We start from the raw sequence: 17,403 nt of genomic DNA on the forward strand, positions 1-17,403 counted from the left end.
TATTCTTGCCTGGAAAATCCCATGGATGGAGGAGCCTGGTAGGCTACAGTCCATGGGGTCGCAAAGAGTCGGACACGACTGAGGGACTTCACTTCACTTTCATAACACTAAACATACTCTGACCATATGATCCAGCAGTGGCACTCCTTGGTGTTTGCTCAAAGGAGTTGAAAACTAGCGTGCACACAAAAACCTGCATGTGGATGTTTATAGCGGCATTGCTCATAATTGCCCAAACTTGGATGCAGCCAAGATGTCCTATGGTAGGTGAATGGGTGTATCACAGTTTTGTGGTACAGCCAGACAATGGCATATTACTTAATCCTTTAAAAAAAGACCACAAAACAACAAATCATGGAGGAATCTTAAATGCAAATTATTAAGTGAAACAAGCCAATGTGAACAGCTGCTATTTTATGATTCCAACTATATGGCATTCTGGAAAAGAGAAAATTATGGAGTCAGTAAAATGATCAGTGGTTACCAAGGGTTAGGGGGAGAGATGAATAGGTGGACAAGAGAATTTTTAGGACAGTGAAATTACCTTGTATGACACTATAATGATGGATATATGTTATAATTTGCTTTTGTTGTTCAGTTACTAAGTCATGTCTGACTCTTTTGTGACCCATGAATTGTAGCCTGCCAGTCTCCTCTGTCCTTGGGATTTCCCAGGTGAGAAGACTGGAGTGGGTTGCTATTTTCTTCTCCAGGGGATATTCCCAACCCAGGGATCGCACCCAGGTCTCTTGCATTGGCAAGCAGATTCTTTACTGTTGAGCCAGTGGAGAAGCCCATATGTCATCACACATTTGTTCAAACCTGTAGAATGTACAATACTCAGAGTGAACCTAAAGGTAAATGTTGAATTTTGGGTGATAATGACTATAAATGTATTTTAAGAAAATACCACTCAATTTTATTAATTTTAACAAATATCCCACTCTGTGGGAGATGTCAAAAATAGGGGAAGCTATGCATAAGTGGGTGCTAGAACTATATGAAGCTCTGTACCTTCCTCTCAATTTTGTTATGAATCTAAAATAAATCCTATAATACTGGAGACTGCAATAGAGACTTAAAGGTTAAGATAGTAAAATAGTGCCAAATTACCATCTTTGCTATAATCTTTCCCATTTTCCCATTAAAGTTTCATGAAAAAGTTTTTGAAAGTTAAGAATCAATCATTTGCAAGAGGTATTTCCACTAACTACAGTACAGAGGGAACTAAATCAAGAAACTTTATCATGAATACTTTATCCTCAAGAAAGAAGAGCAAAATTGGTAGGAAGAAGTTAAGCCTTCACATTGTTATTCAATCAGAATCTCCAGATCCCAGGAGAAGGCACAGGAGAATTGCAGAGAACCGGCGAGGCAGGGGTGGCTGGCTACAGAATGTGATGGATAGACCCCTGGCATAAGGAGCTGCAGATAAAGCATTGTGGGGAAGCACTCTGACAGCCCACAGTATTCAAGACTGCAGTTTTTCCATTTATCACAGCTGATTAAAGACGAACCCCAGATAGCCCCTGATTCTTGACAACATAAATTCCCCTCCTTGCAGACAACTGGACAATGGGTCAGGGGAAGATCCTGTCATGGCGGCTGCTCCACAAATGATGAATGTAAATGTCTGCTGGATTCCAGCATTTGGGTAGGTAAGTGTGTTCCTGCACTCTCCTACAACTTTAGATCTATCTATCTTTTCAAGAGGATGGCAAAGAGAAGCAGAGGAAATTTCACCAGCCGGTTGGCCAACTCTAAGACTGGAAGGAATTTCTCTTGTTGATATGTAATAGGAAAACAATCACCACCTCAACACGATTGAAAAAAAAAACTCTATAGTGCAAGGAAATAGAGAGCTATCTGAAGACAGCATACAACTGAAGATGGGAAAAGAAGACTTTACTATGGGAAAAGAAGACTTTAGAAAATGTCTCTCTGTACTTAATGGAAGGCGGGGGAGATAGTGTCTTTATTGATCATCAGTAAATTAAAAATATAAGGCAACTAAAATTTCACTGTGGAATTAAAAATGCCGTTTGAGGTAGAAAAGCAAAACTGACTCTGCTGATGGTCAAATAAGTAATTTGTAGGATGAATATGAGGTTTTGATTTTCAGGGAACCTTTCTCACTTCTCCATGGACAGTGTTCACAGCTCAGATTTCTCAAAACACAATCTGCTTACCTTCATGAGCCCTTACTTCGCTGTGCTTCTCTGTAATTGCATTTGGTGTATGGGTCTGTCCCTTGACCATGTGTTGCTTCAGGGAGGGAGTGTGACTCATGCGTTTCTATCCCTCCAAAGCAGCATAATCTCTGACCAGTGGGCTCTAGTTAAGGGCCTGGTGAAGGTATGAAATGAGAGCTCACAGTTGACTTGGGGTTCTTATTGGTTTACATTTTAATTTTTTTAATCAGCATGCAAAAAATCCAGTCTGCAACCAAAGTATCACAGAACACCGTTTAGAGACTGGGATGTCAGGATAGAGTTAAAAGGTATGGACTGAAAAACAAGTTTTATGTGTTTTTTTTTTTTTTTTAAGAAAAACAAGGTTAAAACAGTATACAAAAGAATAAGGATGGCATCAAGTGAATAGTAAATTAAAAAGTAGTGAGACTATTAGAGTGACTAAGAATTGAGAAAATATAACTTTCCTAAAGTCATTCTAGGAGTCAATAGATTAGTTGAGAATACATAAAATATCATAAGAGCAGAGGCCCTTACTCTCACTTGTTTTCCCTCCCTGTGCCTTTTTTCTTTCACATTTCCTCTTAAAAAACAAACAAACAAAAAAAAACCCTTACCATGCTTTGGATTTGCCAATGATATCTACAGACATTACAACGCGAGCTGTTATAACAGATAAAACCTAAATTTCACTGGCTTAAAAAAGAAAAGGTATCCTTTGATAAAGTCCTATAGGATCAAGGCTGACTTTTAAAGGCCTTCAGGGACTCAGACTGCTTTTATCTATGGTCCCCCTCCTCTAAAGCCTTGGAATCCTATTTCAACTGGCAAATAGATGTCCATGAACAGATCGAACAGAGGTTAAAACAAGGAGGTTTTTGCAGACCAAAGCCACAAGTGGAGAACATGGCTTTGGATATGTCCTATTAGTGCTCAGTCACATGCATGTGTGCTAAGTCACCTTAGTCGTGTCCAACTCTTTGTGACCCTATAGACTGTAGCCCGCCAGGCTCCTCTGTCCAAGGGATTCTCCAGGCAAGAATACTGGAGTGGGGTACCATGCCCTCCTTCAGGGGATCTTCCCAACCCAGGGATTGAACCTGCACTGGCAGGTCTTCTGCACTGGCAGGCGGGTTCTTTACCACTTGTGCCACCTGAGAAGCCCTATATATATATATATATATATATATATATATATATATATCTTCATTTAATCTTCAATATCATTTAATGAGTTGTGTTTTTATCACCAGTACTTTATTGACAGTAATATCAAGACACAGAAGGTTAAGTAACTTGACTGAGACAACAGGGTTGAGCAGTGAAGAAAATAAAACAAGTCAGACTACTAGTGAAAGTTTCTAGTGAATGTCCTAGAGTTCAAGTTCATAGGTTCTATTTCTTTGTTTTCAATTATCCTTGGCATATGTTATTCCTATTCCTCAAAGTATTTGTCACTTGGGGCTTCCATGACATTCCCTATTCTTGCTTCCCTGCAAACTCATTACACTTTATTCCATGAACACGTTGATCTGAGTTTGTAAAACCTAATAGTTCCTGTCCTTTCACCAAAAAAGCCTTGCTATTTAAAGCAGGAGGCAAAAATCTAATTTAGCTGTTTCCTAAGGTAAATCCACAACTTATTTAATGCAGCAAAATCCCTAAACTTCCTCTAAAACAAAGGGCATATATTCTATCTGTATATATACTTGAGATATTAAACAACCTCACGTTTTTGATGGGGTGCGGTTTATGAGAAATCTATTTCATCCCACGGATAGAACCCAGGTCATGGCAGTGAAAGCCTGGAATCCTAGCCATTAGGCCACCAGGGAACTCCCATCAACTTCCCTTTAGGAAAGATTTTTCAAACTTAGTATCTTCTTTCTGGTGCTGAAATCTGGTATAAAACTAGAGGCAAGAATTTCTTTTAAAGAAAGCTTTTGAAATATTAGTCATTTTAAGTGAGTCACTCTCTAAAAGAATTTGCTTGGGAGTCAAAGAAAGGAGACTTTAATATCCCAGAAACAAAACTCTGATCAATTTGTTCATTCATTCTACTATTAATCTGTTCCGACGGGAAAATTAAAACCACTGAAATTGAACTGATCAGTGGAAAACCCTCGTTCTCGTTTATATTTTACTATCTAACCGCCAGTTGGAACTTCAGGCCAAATGTCATTTGTAGAACAGTCTTGTGGCGCACTGTACCCATCAGACAGAACAGACAAGGCGCTCGGAAGCACCAGGCGCTGAAAGAGTGAGCAAACATTTTATGTGACGGTTACTGATAAATTCAATTCTCTGGGGAACTTGAGGCTGAACTCCTGGAAGGCTCTTTTGTCAGCTGTGCCTAAAGCAGGGTCCTAGTATGTGCTCAGGGGCTTCCCTTGTAGGTCAGTTGGTAAAGAATCTGCCTACAATGCAGGAGACCCGGTTCGATTCCCGAGTCGGGAAGATCCCCTGGAGAAGGAAATGGCAACCCACTCCAGTATTCTTGCCTGGAGAATCCCCTCGACAGAGGAGCCTAGCAGGCTACAATTCATGGGTCACAAGAGTCGGACACGACTCAGCGACCAAACCACCACAGTAGGTGCTCAATAAAGTGATGTTGGAAAAGTCAACGAGGCCAAGATGGAGCTCACACATGGGTAGCAGGAAGAGTTCTGAGTTCTAGAAACTCTCAATGACTTTTGCAATTGGTTTGGTAGGTCATCCAGGCACTAATCTTTTCTAACACTTACCTAAAGGAAGACGGATCAAAGACATTTCACACAGTGAATGCATGTCTTTGAACTTCCTGAAGTTGACTGGGTGGAGGCCCTACCGTTTTAGGTTGGCACGTTAACGCGGCACCTGCAATTTCCGCCCTTCTCTTTCCTCTCTTCCTGGCTCCCGGTCTCTGTTCTTCGCCCCGCCCGCGGCCCACCGCCCGCTGGGTCAACCCGGGCCCTGGGAACAGCACGTTCCCCTCTCAGGAGAAAACAGGTAATCACGTTTTAAACCACGGAAGCATGAGGTCTCTAAGTGAAAGCTTTATTTTGGACAGGAAAAATTCAACCTACAAAAAACGAGGAAATACACTCAAACCTCTTTGCCTCCTGTCATGTTATGGCCTCCAGGGCCCCCTCAAAGCCTCCACCTAAGGACGCCGTCTTTCCCTCTCAGAGGCTGAAGGCCTCTTCCCAGGCCTCACCTCCCTCCAGCTCCGCCCGCCACACCTCACTCCCACTTGGTGCCCACCCATTGTCTCCTCGCAGCTGTCACTGCGCACTGATGCCCCAGCCCCGATTGGCAAAACCAACTGGTGGCTCAGCCCACGTACTGGGACCGGACGCCTCCCTCTATCCCGAGCCTTAAAAGGCCTCCAGGCGCAGTCCCTGAGGCTGCAGGTAAAGGGGCGGCAGCGGAAAGGAGATAGGGAGGGGCCGCGCGCCCCGATCGCCCCGCCCGGCGTGTGTGTTGGGGGACGCTGGGGGGCTAGCGCGCCACATCGCCCCTCCCCGACCCTTTGACCGTGCCCCCCACCCCCAACTCCAGATCATAATGCCAGCGCCGAGGAGCCGCTCTCGTAATCTAGCCCTCCGGATGGCCCCGGGGGGCAGTTGCCGCCGCAAAGCACGGAGGGCGGGGCGGGCCAGGCGGATGGGAGGGGGTGGGGGGAGTGTGAAAGGTCCCGGATGTTGCCGAACGGGCGCCCCTTCTTGAGGGAGTAACTGGCGCAGGCGCAGAAGGGTCGTACGAACCCTAAGTGGGGGTGGGGGAAAATTGCCTCCCGGCTGGTTTTGGGGGAGCGAGCCGGAGAAGGGTTGCGGGGGATCCGTGGGGAAGGCGAGGGAAACGGTGGGGATACTGGTGACCAGAAGAAGAAAAAAAGAGCTTTCTGTTCGGGCACCCTCAGGACAGGAGTATAGAAGTTGGAAGCCGAGAGGGCTGGGGAGGAGAGCTGGGAGCGGAGGGGACGCGCGCGCTCCTCCGCTCGCCCTCTAGCGCGGGCGGGCAGGACGGCCGCGCGCTGGGGAGCGGCGGTTGCTCTGGGCCCCCAGAGCTGTGGGCACCAATCAACGGTTGCCATAGCAGCGTTTGACGTCATCGTGCGTGTGGTGCCCCTGCTGCCGGGGCTGGTGATTGGAGGAAACCCCGTGTCTGCGGAGCGGCTGTAGCCTGTGAGCAGCGAGATCCAGGGACAGAGTCTCAGCCTCGCCGCTGCCGCCCAGAGACTGCTGAGCCCCGTCCGTCCGCCGCCACCTACTCCGGACACAGGTAAGGGACTCGGCCGCCACCGCCGCCGCCACCTCGCGCCGCTTCTTCCTGTCCTAGGCCAAGCATCCGAAAGCGCGGAGCAGTCTCTGCTCCGCATCCCCTCAAGTCCCGCTCGCGCCGCGGTTGGGAGCGGCGCTGGGCTGAGGCGGAGTCTCCTCAGGCGGAGACGGGCGGCGGCTTCTCTTCCGCTGGGTTCTGGCGGGCGGCTCGCGGCCGCCTCCGGCTACTTGCTTCCGGATCGACGCCTCGGCCCGGAGGGGCGCCCGGTCTGATCCGGTCCCTGGGGGTTGGGGGGTGGGGGTGGGAAGAGCGCCCGCACGCCAGGTTTTCCCCAGGGACCCGCCCGGTCGCCGGCCTCCCGAGGGTGACCGAGGCAGCGCCGGCCGCGATCCGTTCTTTTTCGCGCCCGCCCCACCCCCCCGCAGCCCCCTCCTCCGCGCCGCCCCGCTGCCCGCTTCCGTCCGAGAGAGAATGACTCGGCGGCCGCGGGCATTGCAGTGGCGCAGGTGAGCCGCCCCCTCCCCGCCGCCCCCCGTCCCCTCCCCCCGCCTCTCCCGCCCTCTCGGCGGCGCAGCCTCCGCGCCCCGCGCTGCGGCGGCACCCACCCCTCCTCCCGCACCCGGGCGGCGGCGGCGCGGCGGCGGGAGGGTCGGACCTGGCCACGGGGCTGCGAGCCAAGGCGGCCCGGAAGCACCCGCCAGGTAGAGCGGGGCGAGGCCGTGCTTCGGTCGAGCCGGCCCCGGGGTGGGGCCCGCCCGAGACCTCGAGCCGAATTTCCCGGGTTCCGCGGGGGGGTGGGGGGGTGAGAACTTGAATATTCCCGGCGGGCTGGGGGGGGATGGGGCTGGCTTTCTTTCTCCGCGTGGAGGAGGTGGGGGGAGGGTGTTCGGAGCCCAGGTAGGGGATAACGATGAGGGTGGGGAAGACGGGGGACCACGGGGCTCGCTCGTCCTCCCGGGGGTGGGGGGGCCTGGTAGACCTGAGGGTCCCTGCGCGCGTGTCGACCGGGACCCCGCGGGGCGGGTGAACCCGCGCGTAACAGCCGGCGGCGGCCGGGCTCGCCTGGGTGTGGCTCGCCCCCTCCCCCACCGGCTGCAGCTGTCGGGCCCCCGGAGGCTAAAGGAGCACCCGCGGCGGCCGGTGGCGGACGGACGCCGACGGGACAGTGGGGTGTGTCCGCGGCCGGCCGCTCGTGGTTCCGCTTCTGCGGGCGGGCGGCCCCGGCGTCCGTGCCCCCGAGGCGGGCGGGCGGGCGGCTCCCCATTCCCAGCGCAGGCGGGAGCGCGCGTCTCCTCCTCGCATACCCCCAGCCCGGGCCCCCGTGGGGGAATTAACACTAGGCAGTAGGCTGGGCTCCTTGACACAGATCCGCCATGACAAAGAGGGAGACGCGGGGACTCGCGCGGAGGCACCAGCCTGGGCGGAGCCAAGGAGGGGGGTTGCGGCTGGCGCCGACGGTAGGGTTTGCCCTTTAAAGTCACAGACGGCCCGTTGTCGTTTCACCCACCTCGAAGTCTTCCGCCGGTGAAGGGTTAAATGGGTGCGGCGAGTCCTGGGAGCACTGCTTATTCTTTGAGAAAACTAGTCCACTTCCCCTCGTTACCGAGGGGTTTGGGAGAGGAACCTTTGTACTGGTTGTAGATAATTTTCTTTAGAAGTAGCATTAGCCTGAGAGCATTTTTTAATTTTTAGGGGGGAGAATTGGTAATTGCAAGAAAGGGGTAGGTTATGCGATAATAGATTTGGGGTTTGACATTGAAAACAGTATACTTCCTATTCAGGCTAGCTAGTTACTTGTTTAAATACAAAGGATTAGTTCCGATTTGGTTTTTTACAAAGAAATGTTTTGTGGGATTTCCCTGGGAAGGTAAAGAAAGGGAGTCAGTTCCCATAGTGAGTGACAGTGACTCCTCTGTTCATCGTAAGTCATGTACCCTTTGGGACCACTGTAGGGGGTAGTATCTTTATGTGCTGCTTTAGGATCTTTCAAAAGGATGTCTTAAGGAACAGCATAAGGGGAAGATTGAAAAGCCCAGAGCTTTAAAATGAGAAAGAATTAGGAAGTCTTGATAAGGGCAGCTTGAGTGATAATGTATGTAATTAATTTTTGACTACTAGAAACAAGGCGCATTAAGTCTGCATTTAAACTGAACAATGACATCAGAAACACTGATCATACTGGGAAGCATTTACTATCTACATTTTAGTGCTTACATATAGTAAGAATCGAAGTTCCGGGACTCACGGATTTTTTTTTTTTAAGCCCATGTGCATATAACAAGGTACAGATGAATGAGGCCTTAGGGTTAGTTATTGATCCTTGGTGGTGGTTTTACAGTCACAGTATTAAAATAAGCAATACGGTCATTTCTCCCAGGAAATTGGCATGGTGATCAGCTGTTGCAAAGATCCGTGGACTTGGGGTGGGAGTGTTATCAGCTAAAATTTAAACACTTGACAAGAGCAGATACTAACAGTAATAGGACATGAATTACATTAAACTGACAGGAATCGTGATTCTGAAAGTATGGTAGTAGTATTCATAGGTGGTGTTTTCACTAAAAAAAAAGCTGCTTAATTTTTGATTACCCAGTGATATTTGAAACTAGAGTTGAGATTTTGACCAAGTAACATAAGGATTGGTTTTTAAGGCAGCCTTTTTAGTCAAGTGTGCTTCAACTTTATGTGAAATTAAGGATCGTGTGGACAAAGATGAGATAATGTAATTTTAGTTTTGCTAAACCGATTTTAATGGCTTTAAATGTACACTATGCACGCTGAGTATGCCACGTTTTTTCCCCCCCTGAGCATCCTTTTGTGAAGTTCCATTGAATTCCACATGTAGAGAATCTTCCATCGGTAATTAAGTTTGAAGTGTTAACATGTTTACAAAGGCTGTGATTTTTAGTCTGTTTTACTGGAAAAAATATCTAAATGCTACTTTTTTTCCCCTGCAGAACATCCAGTCATGGATAAAAACGAGCTGGTACAGAAGGCCAAACTGGCCGAGCAGGCTGAGCGATATGATGACATGGCAGCCTGCATGAAGTCTGTAACTGAGCAAGGAGCTGAATTATCCAATGAGGAGAGGAATCTTCTCTCAGTTGCTTATAAAAATGTTGTAGGAGCCCGTAGGTCATCTTGGAGGGTCGTCTCCAGTATTGAGCAAAAGACGGAAGGTGCTGAGAAAAAACAGCAGATGGCTCGAGAATACAGAGAGAAAATAGAGACCGAGCTAAGAGATATCTGCAATGATGTACTGGTGAGAAACCATTCAGTCTAGTATCATTGTAATACAGGGTTTCTGTAATGATTATCAGTTCCATTACTCTCAACTTTTTCTTTCTTTGGTTTCTCTTTTCCTTTTAAAAGTGGGGTATTGTAGATTTCCAAGTCTTTCAGAGTGTCATTACTAAAATGTTAGAACAATTGTGGTTAGATTTGTATTAAATGAATTCTGTGGTGATTATCAGTCAGCTCAGAGAGATTGGTAGTATATTTTGTTCTAATTGAAAAGGTAAAGTAATCGAATTATCATTTCAGTTGTGGTTAGAATATTTGTAGTAGTTCTAGAACTGATTTTCTTAAAAGTATATAGATGCAGAAATTTTACCTATCTTGCTTTATGTAAGATGTAGTAGACATTGTAGACCTAGTAGCCTTCCCTGGTTAGCCACTGAAATGTTAATATAATGTCAGCCATGCAGAAAACTGGCTTAACAGTTGTTTTTGCCTTTCTGCATTTAAGTGTTGGAAGTCAACTTTGAATGATGACAACCACATTAAAAGATTATGAAAAACTCAAAGCTTGATTTTTCAGGTTCAGTCAAGAAGCATTTTAAGAATTCAGTGTCTACTCCATTGAAGCACTGCTTCTCTAAATAGCTTAAAAGACTTGAACATTACATTTTGGTTAATTTTAAAATTTTCTTACAAATGGCGACTTTCTGTGCCAGAAAAGTTGAAATATAAGAATAAGTTGGTGGATAGTGCAACCGTTTAGCATATAACAACCTGTGTACACTAACACTTTGATTTTTTAATGAACTGGGAGTTAATATTTAAAATGGGTTTAACTAAATGATTACTCTTACATTGCAGATGGGTACTCTTACGTACACATGGGTCTCTGTTTGACAGGGCTCTGGTATACAGAGGCTGAATCCCATTTCCTCTGAAAATGCAGCTGCACTTCTTACTATTTGAATCTTGTTCATGGAAGAAGTACTATAACAAGCAATATAGAATTATTTCTGATGGGGGTTTGGAGTTTTTGTTAAAATTGTAATGGTATTATGATTCCTTTACAATAGTCTAACGCTGATGGAATAGCTTCAGTTCCTAAATTAAGAGTGTTTTTCTCAAATGATAGTTTACTTTAAACTGTCTTTTTAAAGAAGAATAACGTTTTCTATCCTTATGTGGGCTACAGTCTTCTCGTGTGGTATCTATTTTGTGGGTAGTTTTTGATTGCTTACTTGAAATCTTTACATTGATAGCTATCATTCATTTCTAAAATGAGAAGGGAGTTCTATGCTTTTATCGAGACTCAATGACAAATGCTTATCTTATGCTTTGCTAATGTAATAAGAATATTTAAAATTTGAAAATACCATGTTTCCCTATAATAAAAAAAATACTATTGGACTTTTCCCCACCTTCCTTGCTCTGTTTACTGGTAAGAACCTGAGTGTGTTATTAAATTTTGTTCACTCGAATGTTTTCCCCCCAGTTATTATACCTGATAGATTAAATAATTAAGAGTTTTATTATTTCCCTTAAGACGAAAGTCAGTTTTAGGAATAAAAGGGGATGTGGTAACATTCATCCTATACTAACAGCTTATTTGCAATTCCAGGTAGGTATTTGCATGTTTTCCACACAAAAAGTATAAAAGCTCCCGTCATTGTGAGATTTTTCCTAGGAAAAGACTAGCAGTTTTAGCATTACTTTCCTTATCAAGGAAAAAAAATACTGCATTGGATCAGTGGGTGAGAATATCTGGATTAATCTCTGAATAGCTTTTCCTGTTGAAATGATTATTAAGGGAGTTTGATACTGGTTGCTGATCACTATGTTGTTCTCCTGCAGAATAGCACACTGGCTTCGCATCAAGTCTAAATGAAATTTCCAGTTCGAAAGTATAAATGAAATTTCCACTTTGAAAGTATAGATAAATGAAAGTTTAATTGTTTTACTGTATAAAAGGCTCAGAGAATTCTAAAGCTTTTCTTCCAGCCTTAGTCTTTTCAGAAGTGAAGCTCCATTAGTGATCTTTGCATGGCTCATCCCTCCTAATATATAGTAGATACTCAAATTATTTGTTAAGTAAATGAGCTTTTGGGTTCTTTTGAAAAAGAGGTGGAACTAGGTCAGCAGTACGGCTAATTTTCCAAGGCCTTTTCTGTTTCAACTTGGGGAAACTTGGATATTTACAGATACTGTGATTCTTTACAGGCAGGCTTCTTTTCCCGATCATCTTTCTTCAAACAGGTCCTGTTGACTCGGGAAACATCTTGCATAAAATTCCTTTTCTCCTTTTAAGTAAAATGGAAGAATAAAGTCTAGCAGAACTGTTACTTCTCCTAGAGAAAAAAAGGATTTGACCTGATTTGCTTGATAATTAGTGAACGTGTGCCCAATTATATCTCAATATCTTATATAATAAAAACGTAACCAGTTGTAATTTTTATTGCTCTAGTTTTTTCTTTGACTTTTAATTTGAGAAAAATAAGCAGATAATTGCTTTTCAGAATTGATATTATTGGCTGATAGCATCATTGATGAACCAGACTTCATTGTTCTATACTGCCTAAAAAAATATTCTTTGTCTTCCTATTAGTAGGAACTAACCTCCATGGTTCAAAGTTTCTCTGAAGAGCTCTTTACTCTTATTAGGTTATTGCCATTCTAGTTACATGTACTTATCAAGTGTTTGTTTAATTTATACTATTTATTAAGCAGTGAAAGAGCAGGGACTGTGTTACTTTGTACAGAAGTTTTAGAGCATTACTGAAGAACATGGTCACCGGCCTTATTCTTCACAACATGAACTTCTCTTTATGCGAAATTATGGTTCTCTTCTTTGTGTTGTTAAATTTGAAATTACAGTATGTGAACTAATGCAGTCAGCCTTTTCTAGCAGATCTTAGACCAAATGTTCTTGTGTCAGTGGGGGAAGGGGTTGATACCTCTTCTGCCTAAAGTCACAAGAAGCCAAAAATTAGGTAGTTTTATTTTGAAGATGATGAAATGTAAAATGAAATAAGCATATGCATACTAGGTTGTACCTAATTCAAACTCAATAATATAACGGCCTAAAAAGAGCAAGTTTTGAGTCGTAACTAGTGTTACCTTTAAATGGCTGGGTGACCTGAAGATATTAGTCATCAGAGAAAACTGAGCTCAGTTAAATGGGAATAATACCTACCCCATAGGACTGCTGTGGAGAAAATCAGATAGAGCTCTTAGTGCCCCATTTATCTCAGTTTGGGGCTTCTCTTTAAAGCAGTGAAAGTGAAGTCGCTCAGTCGTGTCTGACTCTTTGTGACCCCATGGACTGTAGCCTACCCGGCTCCTCCCTCCATAGGATTCTCCAGGCAAGAGTACTGGAGTGGGTTGCCATTTACTTCTCCAGGGGATCTTCCGGACCCAGGGATTGAACCCGGGTCTCCTGCATTAAAGCAGTGAGAGTAGTACAAACCTGCCTATAAGTTAATAGAGGTCTCTTTAACTTGGGAATCTAAGAATGAAATTTAAAAGATCCAAGAAACCTTAAAAATTCTTTGTCTTTCAAGGACAGAGGCCCATACTGGCCAGCAAGTTTTCAAAGGTTTCATTTTAAGAATTGAAAGCCACTGGAATAAGTTAAAGAATGGCTTCCTTATTAGGACATGAATTAGTAAAATCATGAGTCTGTCATTTATAACAGTTGGCAACAATATTTGTTGTGTGATTCAGTTAACTTGTCTGAGTTCCATTTTATTATGCTTCTCTACATTTTTAAGGTGGTGTTGCTGGGCACTGGTTTTTATCTCCATAGAACTGCCATTAAGCAGGAGCAAGCTGGGAAGTGCCTTGGGCTTTAAAAACTGCTATATAAGTGTTTTAAGTTGAAAATCACTAGACAATTCATTTATTGGAATAAGGGCTTCTCAAAAGAATTGTGCAGTGTTATATTCATTTTCTTGACTGTATATTTACATGTTTTTGTCAAATAACTGTTTTTGGTATGTTTCAAAGTACACAGACCTTACATGACATAGGAGATAGCAGCAATCCCTTCCAGGAAGAAGGACATTGGACAGTCTTTTGGTAATAAAATTCAGCAGTCTTTTTAAGAGTTTTCTTGGTAACAGTTAACTGTTGTACCTGGTGAGGTAGTTTGTATATTTGGAAAGTCTGAGGTGTATGAAATGTAAAGGAAAGAAACATTGGAAAGACAGGTGTTTACTATTTGGTGGGAAGGGGAAGAATAACAGCTTGGTCAAGAGCAACAGGTTACCTATCCTTTTTCAGCCTAGCAATACTTAATATAATAATGAAGTCTTTCCTGCCTGTTCTAGAAAGAGATACAGATGACTTGGAGAAGTTTAGTGATTAGATGAGCTGTGAAGATAGTTAAAAGTGAACTAAGGAATAGATTACAGAATTGAAAATTGAAATTCAAAAAGAAAATTAAGAAAAATCTTAAAAGTAGAGGAGAACATGTACACTTAAGAACTCTTCGACTCTTCTGATATTGCCCAAGAAAGAGGAAGAAATGGTATTCGGCCCCAGCAGAGGCGTTTGAATTAGAGAGGTCGGGAAGTAAGATACCTAGAGTGTCTTTATAGTTTACCAAGAGTAATTTTGCTTTTCAGTTTTTCTTCTAAAAACACCCAATTTGGGGACTTCTCTGGTGGTCCAATGGTTAAGACTCCGCACTTCAAATGCAGGGGGTGAAGGTTCACATCCTTGTTGGGGAACTAAGATCCCACATGTTTTGCAGGGTGTGGCCAAAAATTAAATGCCCAGCTTTATGAGTAAAAAAATCTTACGATAACATCTGTCAGTAGTGGTACAGTAGAAGATCCTAGTTAGTTGGTTAATTGAAAAGTAGTTCAAATGTGTTCCTACTTGTTCTAAACATTTTCAGTTAAAACAAATGTGTGTGTTCATTTGCGCATTTCTAGTGCGGAGCTAAGACCTTTTCTTTGAATGTGCATAGACCTACGGTTTGAAAATAACTTACTAGCCACCCCTAAAAGAAACGCAACCTTTATAAAATGTAATTTGAGTTTACATAGTAGAGTAAGAACTTAAAAGCTAAAAGAAAATAATCAGAATTTTTCTAATCTTTCAATTGTTTGGATAACCCAAGTGATACATGTGTGTGTCTCCTTTAAAAATAGTCATTTCAAAACATTCATTGTAATTGCATTAGAAATGCTTCTTTTCATACTTAAATTTGATAACATAAATAGCATAGCATTTTAAGTAATTATATCCAAGTATAATGGCGTAGCTTGGGGAACAAATACAGGGCTCAGTAATGGTATAACTGCTGATAGAAACTAAAGGGGGTTTCAGAGAGTAGCTGAAAAATGTATGTGAATATTTAGCCCAAAGATAAAACCACATGGGCATTATTGGTGTTTGCCTAGGAATGAAAAAGGCCTGGCATAAAGCCAGTCTGTTAAGTGAGGTTTGGTTAATCCAGCAAATTAAGTGATGGTTCATTCTGTCAGTGCATTAGGTGGAAACAGTTGCTTTATTCAAAAGCCTTTGCAGTAATTTTGCAAGAGATGAGATTAGGAAGAGAGAGAGGGTGCTGGTTAAAGCATGAAGGGGTCAATTATGTTATAAATCAATGAATGTGGGACTTAATGGCCTTGCAAAAACTTTACCCAAAGGAAGTGATGCCAGATTTTACCTCTTCCAAGACATGCAAAAATAGTTGTGCTTTTATAAAGAAAATCAGAGCTAAGTTTCCCCTACTAACAGCAGAAGCAGATTTTCAGTGCCCTCCATCATAGCTATAATCATTTAAGTATTAACTTTGGGTTTTTTGGAAGTGGGACTTTAACTTTGGAAAGACATAGGGTTCCCCCCACCCCCCCCATAAATACAATTTGCTGTTGACTAGTCTCTCAGTTGTGTCCAACTGTTTTGCGACCCATGGACTGTACAGCCCGCCAGGCTCCTTTGTCTGTTGGATTTCTCAGGCAAGAATACTGGAGTGGTTTGCCATTTCCTCCTCAAGTGGATCTTCCCAACCCAAGGATTGAACAGGTATCTTCTGCATTGCAAGAGGAAGTCAAAATTATGGGTGTTCTAATGTCAGTTAAGCTCAGAAAAACTTAATGTAGTCCACTGAAATGCTAATAGGCCTTAGAATTTTAATTCCTGAGATAATCCCTATTGTGATTTCATCCTGATTTCCATCTCTCTTTATTGCGGTTTTGCATTGAGTATAAACACTGCTCTTCAGGGAGGTTTTTTTTCCTTCTCTTTTTTGGTATGTATTTACTGGGTTGCCTCAGGTCTTAGTTGTGTCATGTAGGATCTTTGTTGCAGTGTGCAGGATATGTCGTTGGGGCACATGGGCTCCTTTCCAGCAGTGGTGTGTGGGCTTTAGAGTGTGGAGCTTAGTTGTCTGTTGACACGTGGGCATTTAGTTCCCTGACCAGGTATCAAACCAACTTGCCCTGCATTGGAAGATAGATTCTTGAGCACTGAACCTCTGCTGTCAATGTCAGTGTGCTGCAGTCAGGAGCTCCTCTTCCTTTTGAAACTACCTATTCTTTCTAACCTCTTAATTTTTAGCACATTTTCTAGACTTTTAACAATGACATCTTGGACTCACCTTTGAGTTCTTTTTCTAATTGCAAGTTAATTGCTGTGTTGGCTGCATCATTGTAAAGAGTTGGTTCTCAACTCTTTACATTCATGTTGATACTCATTTGTATGATACATTTCCTGTGGGTAGTACCCAGGATTATTTGCCACTCCCATTTTACTAGTAATTCTATCCTTTACTCTCCCACTCATATGCATATTGGCAAGAAAGTGATGTTGTAAGAATAAACTTGACCTAATTTTAATGGACAGAAGCTAAGTTATAAACTTTATATTGCTAGTGGTGGTCATTCACTTGAACTTATCTTTACTGTTCTTTTCCCAGTTCTGTGCTGCATACAGATAGCTCTTTCTCTTATCTTTTTATAAAACAAAAAGAATTCCTTCTGTGCCTTTGGCTCTTGTTTGGTCTTCTTGTCCCTGATACAAGCCATTGCCAACTTCCATCTTTGTGGCCTGATAACTATAACTAGGTTCAAACACATCTTTATTAATCAAAATAGGAACCATTACAACCAACACATTTCTGCCAACAGAGGAAAGTTTTTGTTTATTCCTATAGCTTAAAAATCTGCTTCATTATTCGATGAACTCTTGGAAAGCTTTTTCTGCCTCCTGCTGGTTGTGGAAATGTTTCTCCTGCAAAAAGTTGTCAAGGTGCTTTGAAGAAATGATAGTTGGTGAGAGTTCAGGTGAATATGGTGGACGAGGCAAAACGTACTAGTCATAGCCCAATTTATTCAACCTTTAAAGTGTTGGTTGTGCGACATTGGGTCGGTCGGGTGTTACTGTGGAGAAGAATTGGGCCCATTCTATTGATCAGTGCCGGCTGCAGGCGTGGCAGTTTTTGATGCATCTCATTGATTCCTGAGCAGACTTCTCAGATATGATGGTCTTGCTGGGGTTCAGAGAGCTGTAGTGTATCACACCAGCAGCAGACCACCAAACAATGACCATAACCTTTTTTGGTGCAAATTTGTCTTTGGGAGGTGCTTTGGAGCTTTTTCTCAGTCTAGCCACTGATCTAGTTGTCATTGGTTGTCATAAAATCTACTTTTTGTTGCACGTCACTATCAGATGAAAAAATGATTCATTTAGAATAAGAGAA

General features: G+C 43.4%; 1 protein-coding gene across 3 annotated transcripts in view; it reads left to right on the forward strand.

Moving 5' to 3' along the window:
• The first annotated feature begins 5,925 nt into the window (after nucleotides 1-5,925).
• The window catches only part of YWHAZ (tyrosine 3-monooxygenase/tryptophan 5-monooxygenase activation protein zeta), a 35,064-nt gene continuing 23,586 nt past the window's right edge, over nucleotides 5,926-17,403 (forward strand). Inside the window, exons 1-2 of one of the 3 annotated variants that reach the window (XM_061439265.1) lie at nucleotides 5,926-6,455; nucleotides 9,413-9,717. In XM_061439265.1, the coding sequence (XP_061295249.1) occupies nucleotides 9,424-9,717 (294 nt within the window). In that variant the 5' untranslated portion in view covers nucleotides 5,926-6,455; nucleotides 9,413-9,423. Of the gene's footprint in view, nucleotides 6,456-6,872; nucleotides 6,962-7,078; nucleotides 7,157-9,412; nucleotides 9,718-17,403 lie in introns of those variants that run through there. The other 2 variants (XM_061439267.1, XM_061439268.1) reach the window with 2 other exon arrangements.

The sequence above is a fragment of the Bos javanicus genome, chromosome 14, assembly GCF_032452875.1.
Source record: "Bos javanicus breed banteng chromosome 14, ARS-OSU_banteng_1.0, whole genome shotgun sequence".
NCBI lineage: Eukaryota > Metazoa > Chordata > Mammalia > Artiodactyla > Bovidae > Bos > Bos javanicus.